Source organism: Pyrus communis, chromosome 4, assembly GCF_041283825.1.
Source record: "Pyrus communis isolate YQ-2024b chromosome 4, ASM4128382v1, whole genome shotgun sequence".
In the NCBI taxonomy this organism is placed as follows: domain Eukaryota; kingdom Viridiplantae; phylum Streptophyta; class Magnoliopsida; order Rosales; family Rosaceae; genus Pyrus; species Pyrus communis.
Genome location: NC_142568.1, coordinates 19,494,328 through 19,511,001, shown reverse-complemented (window position 1 = coordinate 19,511,001; position 16,674 = coordinate 19,494,328). Strand labels below are relative to the sequence as shown.

Below are 16,674 nucleotides of genomic sequence, written 5' to 3'. Positions count from 1 at the left end.
TAAACTTTAAAATTATCAAAATAATTTTTTTCTTAACGGGTTACCTACGTGTATACCCGTTAAGAACCCGTTATTAATGGGTCACCCGATAATGATCCGATTAATTATCATGTTAATCTGAAATCAGCTATTTTTATGTCTTTTTCGTGTCGTGTCTCTAATTGAAAGTTAAAAAAATATAAAGATAAAGCAAAACTGAACAATATTATTGCAGCCGAGAAAGTCCGGCCTTTCCTCTCATCCCTTTCCCTCCCAAGAAAACCCTAAGTTGCAGTCGCCATATCAGCCGGGCCCTTGCCATGGCTTGGGGCCAGTGGCAGCCCATCCTATCTCCCCCTAGCTTCTCCTTCCTTCCTTTCTTCACCCACCTTTCCTTCTCCTCCCATCCGCTTCGCCATCCCCTTTTCCCATCTCAGTTTCAACAGGATTTCATTTCTCCCTCCCTGTTTTTTCCCTCCCAACATTTTGTGTACTGCAATCCTAGGGCTTCGTGTCTCTTACCCAGATCCAGGTTATGCCCTTCTCAATGTCTCCTTCTTGATTTGGGTTTAGGGTTTGGATTGGGACTGTTGGTGGGTCGGAACCACTTCCGTCTATCTGATTCGGTGTTGTGATACTTCCATTGAGGTTTTCTGTGGTTGCCGCGCCTTCTGTGCCCAAATTTGTCACTCCGCCTTCTGCGCCTAAACCACTTCCGTCTATCTGATTCGGTGTTGTGATACTTCCATCGAGGTTTTTTGTGGTTGCCACGCCTTCTGCGCCCAAACCTGTCGCAGCGCCCCTGCGCCGAGCATAAGTTAGTGTTGCATAGCCTTGGGCATGCTAATCTGGATGTTCCACCACTTGTAGCAGCCCCTCGCTTGCGAATTTCAGATTTGGAATCTCCGGCTTAAGTTTCAATGGTTGCGGCTCTGCCACATTGTTTTGAATTGTTGATGGTGCATACCTATTTTGTGCCATTTCATGTGGCTTTCGTCAGAGTTTCGTAACCCTCAATCGGAGTTAGCCGACATGTGGTTTCTGTTCTCGAAGTAGTATGGAGTGGTTTGGTTTAGTTTGTTTTAGCTTCGTTTAATTAGTTTTGCTTAGTTAGTTCTGTTGTTTCGCCCAGCGAGTGTTGTGGCCGTGTTGCAATGATGACTGGATATGGTTTTCGCATTGGGCCATGTGTTCATGTGTTATATGGTCTCGTTTACCTACAATGATCTCATGTGGTCTTGTTTGTGGAATGACTTTATGTGATATCGCTATTTGGCGCTGATCTTTTGCAGTGGCCGATACAAGTTTATTATACCTATTGTCTTATGACAGTTTGTATGTGTGGCTTGTGAAGTTTTCGTACATGTGGTAGCTGTTTAAGGATTTATTATTGTTGTCTTGTTTGAGCAAATTCACCTCTAGATTATTTCCTTGGTCACTGAAGTTTTATAATTAATTGACACTTATGTATTGTTTGAGATGATCAATGAAATACTAAATTATTTCCTTGGTCACTGAAGTTTTATAATTAATTGACACTTATGTATTATTTGAGATGATCAATGAAATACCAATCTATGGATGCTTGTCAAAAAAAAAACCCAAGGGCAAAGCCCAAACAAAGCACAAAGCCGAAGGACAAAGATGCATCATTTCCTAATTAACGTAGGAAGCAGATCCAAGCTAATCAAACACCCGACGCGTGGGCCCCAGCTCGAGGAGTGTTAACCTCACAAAAAATTGCAATAAGCGCGACAATGAATGCGTAGTCAGTCCCCGAATATACTGTCACCGTCAAATTGTCCTTGCCAAATGATAGGGGTGTAACTGTGTGCTTCTTCTGCATCTGCAATTTTCCCCATAACATATTTATCCCAGTCAGTACTTGTGGAGAAATTAAGTTTCTGAAGAAACAAACTAAGCTTCTGATTGCTTAATTATGTTAGTTATAAGATATTATGGCTGAATATAAAATTGATGAAATCTTACTTGGGCAAGCATGGTTGAGGAGTCCCCAGCATGTACGACACATGATCGTTCAGACCAATTTCCCTTGACCCTGAAGTCAGGTACATTCTCTGTTATGTTTTGTGCCAAGAAAACATCCAACTTGGCCTTCAATTGGAACATTGAAGATCTCTTAGCACTGAAAATCAGATCCCTTGAGTCTTTGCTATCCCCCCTGAAAACTTGCCATCTTTCATGTGCAGTGTTGAACTATACATAAAACATACAACTAAGTTAGTTTATTTATTTACTTGAGAATACTTTTTTTATTTTATTTTTAAATTTACTATTAATTATTAGGGAGAGAGTTCGAAATTATTACAATAATTAGGGGAAGGAGAGTAGTTTCGAACCGAAGCACATTAATAGAAACCCAACAACCTATCTATTAAGATACTGGACTGCATGCATTATTTATTTGAGAATATAGAAACAAGTTAGTTAAGTGCAATAGAATTAGTATATAAACTAATAAAAGTATTATCTCGTTAAACTGTCATATTTTCATAATTATTAATTAAGCTGATTCGTGTCAGAATATATGGTTTACATTCACTACCTAGCAACATTACGTTATAAACTGAGACTTTAATTCACAAACAATAGTTAAAGTTCCAGAGCTACGTAATATATCAATGGGTTTTATGTTAAGAAAGCCTTACCTTCCTTCTTAGAGTGATAATAGGATGTCCGGCAGCATCAAGCAAGACTCGGTGATCATGAAAGCTGAAATAAGCTTCTTTAACTTTAAAAATCATGTTACCATTGACATCAGTGACTACAAATTTGTCACCTGTTATTGTTAGAACTTTTCTGACTATTTCAATAACCACAGGGTTAGGACTGCAGAAGTGAGGGCTGATGATCGGGACGGTGGGGTTAGCATGCGCTGCCGATCCAGGATCCGGGTTAGCAGATTCTAACGATGGTGCGCTAGGTTCTGCTTGTTTCATGATCAGAGAAATGTTCGATGTCGATGAACACTTGGTTTTTGATTTATGGAAAGACAAATCTTGGCACTGCGGACGGTTATGTGCTTTTACCAAAACGTGTTACGTATACTGACTAGTCAATCAGAATATGGCAAACTCTACACAAAGACTTTGTTTTGTTGGTGATCAAGTTTAAAGCAGCATTATATAGATATAGGGTAGGAAATCCAAGGTTTTGGTTCTACCGTCGTATAGAAAGTCGTAATCCAGATGCTGCATACCACGACTTTGTCTCATGATAATATGCATACTGCGTGTTGAATAAAACCTAAATTATAGTGAAGTTTCCTCTACAGCTGTACGAAGACGTCTTAAAAATTGAGCGATGATGACTTTAACCTAAGCTCACAGGGCATCTATTTATGTTCAGGCATACTCTAAAAACCTACTTGATTAACATGGTTGATTAACATATTGAACATGTGTTAAGGTTCTTAAACTATGATGAAATGCGGCGGAGCCATGAACTTACAAAAACGGGGTCAAAATAAAAAGCTTCCAAAGATATACCATACTTTCATCTTATAATTATCGACAACGTGCTCTCATATTTTAGAAATATCGTATTACAATATTAATATTAGTAAAATCGTATATCTTTCTTAATGTATACATCTTATTACTGAAAGAAAAAAAAAATTCACTAAAGTAGTCGTAATGTGTAAATCAACACTAAAGTCACAAGCAAGTACACAAAAGAATATTGTCTATCCCTATTCACCTCAACCAATTTTTGTGCAAGACGATATAAACAAGCTCTATGAACTTAGAATGATTGCTTGTAAACGTTCTTTTATCTAGTAACTTTTTGACCCGTATCTTACCTAAACCCTAGTATCATATCTAAACTTGTACACGCTTGTTGTCTATTAATATTTTAAGATATGATGAATAGTACATACCATGATTTGGTCTCATGTAAATTTTGAGGTATCTTCCAACTTCCAGTTTTCAACTTTGATCCCAAATGTTGTTTTAACATTTAATAGCCAATAATTAGTTGCGAAATTTAAATCGAAAAGTCACTAGAAGAAAATAGGTTTTCTTCAACACGTGATAGTTGTGAAATTTGAATAATTAATTGCAATGACACGTTATAATCGAGTTATCGACATTATATAATTGATTGACCGACACTAACATTCGGCAAAACCATAAATTGATCGACAGCCAGGGTTGATTGATCATTAGAGATGAGTTGCATAGAAATTATGCATGGAAAAAAAAAAAAAATCCTAAATCCTAAAATCGGACCAAACCAAACCGAATAAATCGACCATTTTCTTCCCTTTTCATGACCAAAGTTGTTCGACATAAAATGAAATCTAAAAAGTAAAAACCCAATGGACTATTATTCCAGCCCGTTAATATGACCCAAATACTACATGTCGTTTTTGGTCGTCGTGTTCCCTGCAAGAAATTGCAGAAACTGAATAAATCCCAAGGAGTATTTCCCACCTGAAACAAACAGATGAACCAAAACAATCCGAGCTCCAAATCGAATAAAAAATGGTGAGAGCATCTGCACTAAAACCCAGTAGAAAATTCTTCCTGAGAAAGCACAGGAAATGGCCGGTCTCGCCGTACAACACCAGATGGCAACAAATCTTCAACCAAAACCAAGCCTGTGAAAGCCTCAAAAAATCATTGCCGCCGCCCTGCCACCTCCTTCCGACGCTCATTTGCTCCTTTAAAACCTACAACGTCGACCCAACCCCGGAAGCCTACCACTTTGTCCTCAAAACCCTCATCAAAACCTCCCAGTTCGACCACATCGTTCCGGTTCTCTCCCAGCTCGAAAAAGTCGAAAAGTTCGACACGCCGGAGCACATTTTTGCCCATCTAATTGGTTTTTATGGCCGTTGGAGCAGAACCCAGGACGCCATTGATCTGTTTTACAGAATTCCCAAGTTCAGGTGTGTCCCTTCTGCTCACTCTCTCAATGCATTGCTGTATGTGCTTTGTGGGTCCTGTGAAGGTCTTAAATTGGTGCCCGAGATTTTTCTCAGGAGCCACGTAATGGGCATCCGGCTCGAAGAATCGAGTTTTCGGATTTTGGTCAATGCATTGTGTGGAATTGGGAAGGTTGGATATGCTATTGAGATTATGAATTGTATGATGAATAATGGGTATGGTTTGAATGTGAAGATTTGCGCTTTGATATTGTCATCATTGTGTGAACAAAGGGATTCAGAGTGTGTTGTTGTTATGGGGTTTTTGGGAGAAATGCAGATACTTGGGCAGAATAGAGTTGAATCGGGATTGATGATGATTTCTTCTATGGAAGAGTTGGGGCGCAAGCCTAATTTGATTACTTATAACATCTTGCTGAAGGCACTGTGTAACAGTGGGGAGCTTAGGAGGGCTAGAAATCTTATGCGTGAGATGACGTTAAATGGTGTTGGGGTAAACTTGTAGACTTATAGGATTATGCTGGATGGTCTGTTTGGCAAAGGAGACACTGAGGAAGCTTGTGTCTTTATGGAAGAAATGTTAGATAAGGTTCTTGTTTGTTTTTGTTCCTCATTCGATGTGGTGATTTATGGGTTGTGCCAAAGGGGTTTGGTTTGTAAAGCAACGGAATTGCTGAAGAAAATGGTTGCCAAGAAAGTTGTTCCCGGAGCAAAGGCTTGGGAAGCACTGCTCCTTAGCTCAGGATCTGAACCCAGCTTAGAAGAGACTACTTGGGCGGGTTTGGTGGAGCCAATAGTAGCACTTCCATAGGTGATGACGCACTGACTTGGATCACCAGTAAACAGTGCATCTGATGTTTATACTTACCATGTGTATTTAACTTGAAGGTCCCTTGGCGTAGCAAAACTGTAAGAGTGAAAAAGATGCAAGGGAAAAAACAGAGTAGACAAATCCCATCGTCAAAAGGCATTGTCTATCATGGATTGTGCAATCAGAACAATATGGAGGCAGGATTAAACATGATTTCGTGTCTGGAGAGCTGGGGGTGCAAGCCTAATTCGTTTACTTATAACATCTTGGTAAAGGCATTATGTAAAAACGGGGAGCTTAGTAGAGCAAGGGAGTTAGGGTTATGTTGGATGGCCTATTGGGCAAAGGAGACGTTGATGAAGCTTTTGTCTTTGTGGAAGCAATGTTAAATAAGGTTCTCATTCGTTTTTGTTCCTCATTCAGTGAGGTAATTTACGGGTTGTGGCAAAGGGGTTTGGTTTGTAAAGCAATGGAATTGCTGAAGAGAATGGTTGACAAGAACGTTGCTCCCAGAGAAAAGGCTCGGGAAGCACTGCTTCTTAGGTCAGGATCCAAACCCGATTTGAAAGAGACTACTTGGACTGGTTTGGTGGTGCCAATTATAGCACAAACAGAGGACCAGTAAGTTGTGCATCTCTCTGTTATAAATTTACCATTAGTTGGTTGTGCCATATAGAATTCACAGCGACAGTTGATTGACTTCACCAGCACAATGCAAGGCTGAAGCATAAGTTAGCTGCATCCATGTGCATCAGATTCCTTTACTTCTAATCTTTTGCTTAAGAGAGGCACCTGAGCCCGGCACATCGTGCTGTACTTGTGCCGGTCTTTTGTCCATTTCTTCGTCTGAGAATGTTTGGCATAAAACTGTATATGCATTTGTACCAACCTAGAATCTTCTGTCGTACTTGCTATGCTAGTGTACTCTTGTTCTTGGTTTTTTCTTTACCAGAAGCATTACCTTTGGGTTGATACCTTGCTTGTACATAATAGATTATGACAATTTCTGCGAAAAAGCAATGAAATTATTCTTTTGAACTCTTCAAAATTACCCATGCTTATAAGTTTGCGGTTTTTTTTAAATTTATTTATTTATTTATTTTTATTTCTTTTTCAGTGCTTGGATTGTTAGACAATATGCTATGATTTGCAACTTTCTAGAACTAAGTATTTAAGTTTCGATTTCGGTAGATATGTTGGTACTTCCAATCTCGATTTCGGTATATATGATACTGGTTGGTCCTTTGCTTGTTCTTAAAGTCGAAATGCAACCATTTTAATTTTCCTTGAGTACCTACAGACACTTGATACCAACATTTGCTTGTTCTTAAAGTCGAAATGCAACCATTTTAATTTTCCTTGAGTACCTACAGACACTTGATACCAACACATACTTGACCGTTGTCAACGGATGTCGATCACTCAATCCAAGCAGTTGGACTGTGTAGTTCGTTTGAGCCAAAATTAAGCCACGATGTCACTCATGCGGAAGCAAAACCTCATCACCTACTTCCCTTCAATTCATAATGTGAGTTTTGAAGTCAAGGTATTGAAAACTTTTGAGAGAAAAAAGATAGAAGTGCCATCTTATCTTGCTTTGTGTGGGAAAAATAGCAGCCATTTACTTTAAGGGTAAAAAACCAACAAATAAAAGAGAGAAAAGGATCAGATTTTTCTGGCCTTGCACTTTTTTTTCCAGTGAAATCAAATCATTGAAGCATCCAAAGATCGCTGTTTGTCGCCTTTCCAAAACATGAAAAAAAAAAAAAACATGAAAAGTTTTGTCGGTGTGAAAGGGCTTCTTATTTGCAGGGAAGAGCAAAAAAATCTGCAGTCACACTCTCAAGAACTGAATTAACTTGAAGTTAATCAGCTATAAAACCACTAAGCAGAAATAATTACACAGTTGAAAAGTTGGATTAGAAACATATCAAGAAGCTATGGATGCATTTGTGTTGCGAATCGTTGTCAGTCGGACGTGGATGAGAAGGAATAGAGACAGATGTTGTGGTGTTTCCTTGGTGGTGGTACCATGTTTCCAATTTAATTTAAAGGGGGTAGGATTCACCGATAGGACCTACTCCAATAGTTAGTTTAAGGCCAAAACAAATTTTGGAATTTGGCTTTTAGATTTTAGCTAGAAACCGTATTTTTTCTCTAATGGTACGACCTAAATTTTAGGTTAAAAATTGTTAATATCGTTTTACCTTAATTTTTTCTTTCCGTTAATTTAAAAAAATATGGAAACTGTTATTAGCACTTCAAAAATCTCATTTTACACTCCTTATAAATGTATTTTTCTTTCCAATTGCAAAAAATTTAGAGTGCCAAATGAGATTTTTATAGTACTAATAACAATTTCCAAAAATAATTGTTTACATTAGTTGTGCTTTATTATGTGAACTTACTTACTTAAAAATATTTAAATTGCGATAAAGTATGAAAAATCGCACAATATATACATATGAACCACACTTCAACTACTTTCTACAAACACAAATTACACTCAAACTTCATTCATACACCAACACAAACCACACATCCTATAGCACCCTCTTGCAAAACCACGAAGCAGAGTTGTACTAGTTTGGTAGAAGCATCTCGTTGTCTTGTCGTTAAGACGAAGAGGGACCTACCTGCGACGGTGATATAATAGCCCTTACGTGTCTTTCTCACTCATCGTTATCTTGTATTCATGAGAAAGTGAGAAAGACAACGGAAAAGGAATACCACAAAAAGTATATCTCCATTGTAAGCAAGTCCCTACTCATAATTTTAAAATTCTGTTGCAGGCAAGTCCCTCTTCGTCATTTAGACATAAAAAAGAGCATATCACCGTTGCAGGAAAGTCCCTCATAATATGTTGAATTACCTCGATCAGTATCCGCACAAGAATGACAACAGGAGCAATATGAAGGATGCCAGAAATTAAGAGAAGAAAAGAAAAGGTTAATTAGTGAGAAAGTGAAAAGGATTAATGGTAATTACACTTCATACTGTCCAAATATATCATTGTTAGACCTTGACGGGGTTGCTTGCTTTTCAAAAGCATTATTTACTTCCACAATTGGATAACTTTCCTCCTCATACGAGCTAGGGGGACAAATGAAAACCTAAAAAGCAATTGCTCTTTTGTCACTTTGGGTGAATTTTTATATAAAAAAAAAAGTTAGTGTTTATCAGAATTAAGGGTACATAATATTAATTTAGCTACTGTATTATTTAAAATTTAGATCTTTTTAGTATTAGATATCTAACAAGCTGCTAATCCTTCAAAAAATAAAAAGAAAATAGGGAAATTATTGAGCTTCATGGTTGCTTATGCCCTTAATTATATGAAAATGGTTGCTGCACTAATCTTATGATCGTAACAAAAAGGTAACCCAGATAGCATTCTTCTTCATACAGTGATTATCAATTTATCATCTGCATATTTACCACATACCGAAATAAATCTAGATCAGAGAGAGAGAGAGAGAGAGAGAGCAATTGGAAACCAAAACAAAATACCAAAAATACTGAAGTTAAAGTTCAATATAATTTGCCACGAATTTTGTTGAAAAATTATTGGAGCACTATTTCAAACCTATGAACACTGCAGAAACACATTAAGATTTCTTGATCTCTTTATCCTTGCAGTTAATAGTATTCATTAGCATTGCAAGTTCTTTATCCAATTTGGAAATTCAAAAATATCAAGCTAAGTGTATTTACATATATAATTAAGAAAATGCAGCGAAAACGATCACCTGAAGTGGAGCTAATTATTCGGCATTATTGAACAACTGAATTGAAATGTCTGCATGGTTATGATCCACGGTGACAATCTTCATGGAAGAAACAAGGTGGAGTGGTCATGATGGGGAAGAGGGGCACATGAACAACTAACTCATCACTGGATATGAGACACACATATAAACTTGTAATAAATTCCGAGCTGCTAAATAAAAAGCAGTACATACATATACATATATATCTCAGTATACGCGATCGAATGAGTTAGAAATGCACGTGCCCTGCTTCTCCATCTTGCTCAACTCACCTTTCTCATATATATTTCAGAATTTCCTCAACACTCGACTGAGAGGACGACGAGCTAGCTAGCTACCTAGAGCTACCCTTCTCACAAACAAGCTCATTAGGTTAGTGAGAGAGAGAGAGAGAGAGAGAGAGAGAGAGAGAGAGAGAGAGAGAAGTGATCTTAATCAAAACGGTGAATCAGCTGAGACACTCTTCTGCACTTCTCTGTCCTGCTAGCCCACTCATTTATAACAAAACAGGCAAATGAGGGGTGTTAAGGGTATATGGCGAAACAAGGAAATAATTGGCTCCTTCCTTGATGTAACTAGTCATTTCCATTTACCTATCGATCACATTTTAAAATGTGTATAAAAGGGGATCCTTGTGTCTTTTTTTTTTTTTTTTACGCGAAGCATATTCAATAAAATAGCAAAAGCCTTAATTAATAAATTATTTCTGTATGTATTAAACTATAATTTGCATGTAAAAGAGACTCGAGAAGCAAATTTAAAAATTTAAATAAATGTTTTAAAAAGAAATAGTACTGCAAGGCTTAGTTGGGTGTAGGACCCCATGATGTGTTAGGCCATCTCCAACCGAAGGGTCCAGATGGCTGAAAATAACTCGAAAACTGTCTCCAACCGAAGGCTCATGGGTCCCATGGAATCTGAAAGGGCCAAAAGGCTGGTGAAAATTTTTGCTTAAAACTGTCGGATATAACTGACAGGAATAAGAGAAATAGTGTTAGTTATAACCGACACGAATAGTTGGGAAAATTTTGAATACAACGGCTAGCTGACATCAGCTAGCCGTTATTTTTGAATTTTTTTTACAGTTTTATTATTAATTTTTTATTTACAAAATTCTTTTCTTATAACTTCTATTTTTAAATTCTATTTTTTTCCTATAACTTCTATTTTACAAAATTTGTTTCATATTTTTTTTAAATTCTATTTTTTTCCTATAACTTCTATTCTACAAAATTTGTTTCATATATATTTTTTTTTAAATTCCATTTTTTTTCCTATAACTTCTATTTTACAAAATTTGTTTCATATTTTTTTTTAAATTCTATTTTTTTCTATAACTTCCTAAGCCATTATACAACATTAAATTAAATTAAGTAACATGAAACAACATTAAACAATATGAAATAACATTAAATAACATTAACCAACATACAAATTATACAACATAAATTTAAGTTGTTGTAAATTTTAAATTTAAATAATAAATTATGTTTGGCCCTATGACCATTTGACCCTCGGTTGAAGACGGTTTTTTGTGACAGGGCTAAAATGAGCCATATGACCCTTTGGCCCTCGGTTGGAGATGGAGGCAAATATGGTCATGTACTGTTCATTAAAATATTAATATCTTGGATGATCAAAAGTGCTAAAATGAGCCATTTGGCCAGCCCTCAATTGGAGTTGACCTTAGGGGTCCACACAAATTGTGATACCTTGCAACAACAGGACCACATCACCACAATATCACGATATCACTATTAGCCAATCTCAGATACTACAATATTATTAGTGTAGGCGCATTAATATTTTGTTTAAAAGTTTTATGATCATATATACCCACCTGAACTGTAGGAATATATGATCAGCCATGCATTTGGCAGTACCCAGTACTGTAAGTTTTGCCTTTTGCCGGTGTGAACATTTTCTTAATGGGATGGTGACTGCTGTCCACATAAACCCTAAAGATTTTGGAGTGCATGTGCACAAAGGTCAGTGGCTTTCCAACCAGCTAAAATCAATATCAGAGAAAAAGGCCGAGTAAGAAAGTGCGGTTCTGTATCTCAGTCACTGACATCATTGTTTTTAATTCATAACAAAGTAGGTGTTAATATTATTTTGAAGATCATGCTATCTAGATATTGGCTAGCTGCATTAGTATATAGTGCATCTGCCACACTTGTTAGTCCATACCAGCACCACTAAGAAAAATATTTGCATTTGATGGCCATAATGTTGCGTAATTTTACTAATTCACGAGTTGTGAAGTAATTAGAGGACATGATTGATATTATAGCTGAAAATCTAATTAATAGTAATAAATAAATACATATGTTGTAACATGTGTGAATTAGTAACACTTGCAGCTTTTGTGTTGGACATAATCGCCTTCCATTTCAAACTTAAAACATGATTATAGAGGCTCTAGTGCATACATATCATGCATCTTACCTTTCATCCAACTAACACTGGTCCACTACCGCTGTCCCAATACTGTCTTAATTAACCCTTCCAACACAAGCTATCTGATTAGGTTTCTATCTCTTGATTAATTAGTTTAAGAGATATTAGGAACAGAAAATTTTACAATCCTAAGACGATGACCTGAAGGCCATAGTTCTCCTGGGAGCAGGCTTGTGCTTGCGACGAAACATGTAGTGTCATATCCGTCTTCAACATTAGTATATTTTTATCTGTCTCAACTTCTGAAACAATTTCGTTTCTGATAGAACAATTAACCAGGATGGAGAAGATGATGCTGATTGCTGATGTCGTTAACCTAATAATATGCAGAAACTGCGTTTGAAGTGTAATCCCGTGAACATAAACTTTTTTGTATGACTTGATGGTAATGGTGTCGAAAATAGTTAAGTTAGCAAGATATTCTTGGACTCTTGATGTATATTTAGAGTGGTTTCACTAGTAAAAAAAACTCCTTGCGTGACGAAACACACATCTTCGTGCATAGTCACTTTGCACGATGAAATTTTAAGCGACGAAACAAACATCATCGCTCAAAATCACTTTGCGCAACAAAATTTTAAAATTTGTCGCGCAAAGTCTTTACAAACATAAAAAATTATTTTTTAAAAACCTTTGTGCGACGAAATCTAAATATTGCGTTGCCTAAACCAATTTTTTTAATTAATTTTATATTATAAATTTTAAAATATAGTTATTTTCATAAGTTTTGATTATTTTTTAAAAACTTTGTGCGACGAATATCAATATTTCGTCACCTAAATCCTATTTATTTATTTGTTTTTTATTTAATTTATATTTTATATTGTTAAATTAAATTATTTTCTTTGCGTGACAAATCAACATTTGGTCGCCTAAACTCTATTTATTTTAATTTGTAAAATAGAATTATTTTGTTTTTTATTATTTATAAAAATTTTGCGCGACGAACATGTATTTCATCTCGCAAAATCCTTAAATTTTGATGGGTGCCAAAAATGGGACGTGGGAATTTTTTTTAAAAAAATTTTGTTTCAGACTTTGTGCAACCAAAATTGTGTTGCGCAAAACCCTAAAATTTGGGCGGGCGCCGAAAAGGTGACGCGGGAATTTTTTTTTAAGACTTTACGCAACCAATTTCATCGCTCAAACTCATATCCTTCATCGCACAAAGTGATACGGTTTTTAAAACTAAAATAACTCCTCCACAATTTTCTCAATGTCTTTCTCTATTCTCTTACCTCTCCTCTCTTTTCCTCTCCCCAAATCCGACCCTCTCTCACACTCACTCCTCTCACTTAATCTCTCTTCTCTATCTCTTACTCTCACTCACTCTCTCTTCTCTATCTCTCACTCTCACTCACTCTCTCATTTCTCTCTCACTATCTCCTCTAACTCTCGCACACTCACTCCTCTTACTCACTCTCAATCTTGCCAAAAGGTATTTTCTCCCCAAATTTTAATTTTTTTCATTAATATGTGTTTTTGGAGTTAATTAATTGGGTTTGGTGTGGGGTGGAGTTTGGGGTAGGCTAATTGTATGGGAGATTATGCCAATTTTTTGGTTTTATTTTATGTTGTTTTTTGGTTATTTGACTATGTTTGTTTTGTTCGTAGGGAATTGTCAAGACTTTGACAGCGAAAGTTGAGGTTTATGACTCTATCGGACCATATCTTCCGCCACTACGACCACATTAGACTTGTATTAGGATTTTATTATTGTACTCTGTTAATTTATGTGTACAATTTTAATATAATATATATTATGGATAATTTGATCACTATTTTTCATATGTAATTTTATTTTGAATATGTCAATTTAAATTAAAGTAATTAAACAAAATAAATGTCACATCCCGGCCCGGGACGGATCACTTCCCAGGCCCGCTCCACCACCGTAGCACAATATTGTCCGCTTTGGGCTTACCATTCCCTCACGGTTTTGTTTTTGGGAACTCACGAGCAACTTCCTAGTGGGTCACCTATCATGGGATTGCTCTAGCCCCCTTCTCGCTTAACTTCGGAGTTTCTACGGAACCCGAAGCCAGTGAGCTCCCAAAAGGCCTTGTGCTAGGTAGGGATGGGAATATACATATAAGGATCACTCGCCTGGACGATGTGGGATGTTACAATCCACCTCCCTTAGGGGTCCGACGTCCTCGTCGGCACATCACGGCCAGGGTTAGGCTCTGATACCAATTGTCACATCATGGCCCGGGACGGATCACTTCCCGGGCCCGCTCCACCACCGTAGCACGATATTGTCCGCTTTAGGCTTACCATTCCCTCAAGGTTTTGTTTTTGGGAACTCACGAGCAACTTCCCAGTGGGTCACCTATCATGGGATTGCTCTAGCCCCCTTCTCGCTTAACTTCGGAGTTCCTACGGAACCTGAAGCCAGTGAGCTCCCAAAAGGCCTCGTGTTAGGTTGGGATGAGAACATACATATAAGGATCACTCCCCTGGGCAATGTGGGATGTTACAATAAAGATACAATTAAATTAAATTAGAAAGTAAAAATTTGAAAGATCTTGCGCTACCAAATATTTCGTCACACAAACAATTACTATAATTAAATTAAAATAAGAGAAATAATAAAAATAAAATAAAATACCTTGCGCAACAAAATATTTCGTCTCACAAACAATTAATTTTGTCCAAAATATTAAATTAATTTAATTAAACAAAAAATAAATAAAAAACCAAAAACTTTGCGCGGCGAATATTTTGTTGGACAAGGGCACTTTGTGCGACAAATATTTATCTTCGTCGCACAAACTCTATCGTAACGAGCTTTACGCGACCAATCATGCGAGACAAAAATTTCTTCTCGCAAGGTTTTGAGCGACGAAATCATACTTTGCGCAACAAATCTTATTTCGTCGGGCAAAGTGTTTTTTGTAGTAGTATTTAAAGAGCTAGTGCTAATATTATTTGGGATGCACTTTTAGTCTTCTAGACAAAGGTTGTAATTGGAACTAAGTAATAAGCCCTCTTCATATTTTTTTCTTTCTTTCTAATATAGTTATATATTTACACTAAAAAATTGAGAAAAAATTAGCATTGAACTTGCTCTTTATATTTTTTTTCTTTGGTTCATGAATAAAACTTTCCTGGCACGATTTGGGTTCCTAAAAGAATGGTAATAATTTACTTAGGTTCCTAAAAGTTTAGCCCTAAACCTTTTCTGGTGAAAACCCTAATTTTTTTTTTTTTTTTTTTTTTTGTTTTGATCAATACCCTAGTACAACTTTTTCTGAGTCATCTGAATCCATCTCCCTTTGATTTCCTTTTTCCTTTTTTGTTAAAAGGTGATGAATAATGTTTAATGACCTGATGATTAATTGTACTAATAGTCGATTTACTAGACCCACTTCCTATCAAGTTGGTTCCCAAGTCTCTTTCCAAGTGCACTTCCCTATGTGCAGCTGTTACTAGATCTATATATGCTTCTCTTGTCCTTGAAATCAGATGCAGGGAAATAGACTTAGCACAGTTTTTCTTTTTTACGGATCAAGCTACAAAACTAGCTAGGTTAATGAGTTTCGAACCTTTCTTACTCATCCAAGTTTAGTTGTAACCGGTTGTATATATATTTGTGTTTATTTTTTATTTGACGTAACTTGTCACGTTAAGAGAGAAAGACGTATAAACCATTGATCAATTTTTATTTATCTATATGTATTTGGCACTGTATGATCAATAATATTGCAAGAGTTTGTAACCCCCTTGGCTTATTGAGGACCATGTGGGGTTAAGGATTATGACTCTGGGTGAGAGAAGAGAGAGATATTCGTGAGTAGACATCCATGTTCACTTCAGAGGATTGTGGAAATCTTAGCAACCGGTAAGAAAACAACAAAACTAATACCCAATATGTAGAGCAAAACATGGTCCAAGGAAAAAGCTAATAGATAAATAGGTAGATACAAAATTTTGTTCACACATTTCTCTGCTTTTTCATTACTAGCAAGCTAGCTAGCACCCAAATAATTATTGATCAAGTTTTGCGTAAGAAATTAATTCATTTTAGTGAATAACCAATGTTTCAAGACCATTGTGATAAAGGATAGTAGTACAGGAGAAATCATTTGCAAGCACTTCCTTTCTTCTTCTGCACATATATGTTTATTTATGTTCATTGGTTTATTTTTAATTTATTAAATCTAGTGATTATAAATGAATTGAAATGTACGGAAGATAAAGAAAAATGTGTGTAAATCACTTTTCAATAAAGAAGTGAAACAATTGATGAGGACCGGTCGCTAGCACACATTTCTCCTTAACCATGAAAATAAAAGATTAACAATTTACACATATGTGAATAATTGTTAACTGTTGATGCATAAGAATACACTAAAAAAACTATCTCAAGGCATAGCTCTTTGAACCAAACATGCATTAGCGAATTCTAAAACATTGTTTCTACTATTAAGGCCAAATGGTGATATCAAACAAAAGAAGGTTGCTATGATATTAATTAACCACATCGTTATGCTTAGCAAAATACAATTAACCTCTTTTATATTATAATTTCTCTTGGTCCAACCACAGCAATTAATCTGATTGCTTAATAGTATTTTGGATCTTTGAATCAAATTCTTAAGTAAAGCATTTTTGTATCTTATCAACACAAAAAGTATGTATTAAATATGTTGGATGCGCGCGGCCCATTGACCTGGCATTCCACTCCACTTATAAGGCAGTGATAGAGATGTGAGTAGTAGAGACAAAATTAACCAAAT

At 36.3% G+C, this 16,674-nt stretch overlaps 2 protein-coding genes and 1 long non-coding RNA gene across 4 annotated transcripts; 1 reads left to right on the top strand and 2 right to left on the bottom strand.

Annotated features, from left to right (window-relative positions):
* Positions 1-210: 210 nt before the first annotated feature.
* On the bottom strand, positions 211-3,089 carry LOC137723470 (protein LURP-one-related 10-like). 2 transcript variants are annotated; one of them, XR_011066918.2, is made up of 4 exons: positions 2,649-3,089; positions 1,969-2,196; positions 762-1,825; positions 211-683 (listed from the first exon to the last, which is right to left on the bottom strand). XR_011066918.2 is itself a non-coding variant. In XM_068462665.2 (3 exons), exons 1-3 carry the CDS (start codon positions 2,937-2,939, stop codon positions 1,667-1,669), a joined length of 678 nt encoding a protein of 225 aa, XP_068318766.2. In that variant the 5' UTR covers positions 2,940-3,089; the 3' UTR covers positions 211-1,666. The 2 variants fall into 2 exon arrangements, 1 of the variants encoding a protein (XP_068318766.2); XM_068462665.2 differs by having other exon boundaries at positions 211-1,825.
* A 1,064-nt stretch (positions 3,090-4,153) lies between these two features.
* Positions 4,154-6,750, top strand: LOC137723794 (pentatricopeptide repeat-containing protein At2g38420, mitochondrial-like). The gene has a single exon (XM_088692809.1). It carries the CDS (start codon positions 4,488-4,490, stop codon positions 5,394-5,396), a length of 909 nt encoding a protein of 302 aa, XP_088548935.1. The 5' UTR covers positions 4,154-4,487; the 3' UTR covers positions 5,397-6,750.
* Positions 6,751-8,110: 1,360 nt separating this feature from the next.
* On the bottom strand, positions 8,111-10,023 carry LOC148697596 (uncharacterized). The gene is made up of 2 exons (XR_015961783.1): positions 9,665-10,023; positions 8,111-9,529 (listed from the first exon to the last, which is right to left on the bottom strand). It is a non-coding gene; the product is annotated as an uncharacterized LOC148697596 (long non-coding RNA).
* Positions 10,024-16,674: the final 6,651 nt, after the last annotated feature.

Bases quoted from the DNA above. Each gene is read 5' to 3' on its own strand.
- LOC137723470 (XM_068462665.2), bottom strand. From the start codon at position 2,939: ATGAAACAAGCAGAACCTAGCGCACCATCGTTAGAATCTGCTAACCCG. The intron at 2,197-2,648 runs GTAAGGCTTTCT...TTTTATGTATAG, and splicing joins TTATCACTCTAAGAAGGAAG to TTCAACACTGCACATGAAAG. The intron at 1,826-1,968 runs GTAAGATTTCAT...GGAAAATTGCAG, and splicing joins CCTCAACCATGCTTGCCCAA to ATGCAGAAGAAGCACACAGT.
- LOC137723794 (XM_088692809.1), top strand. From the start codon at position 4,488: ATGGTGAGAGCATCTGCACTAAAACCCAGTAGAAAATTCTTCCTGAGA.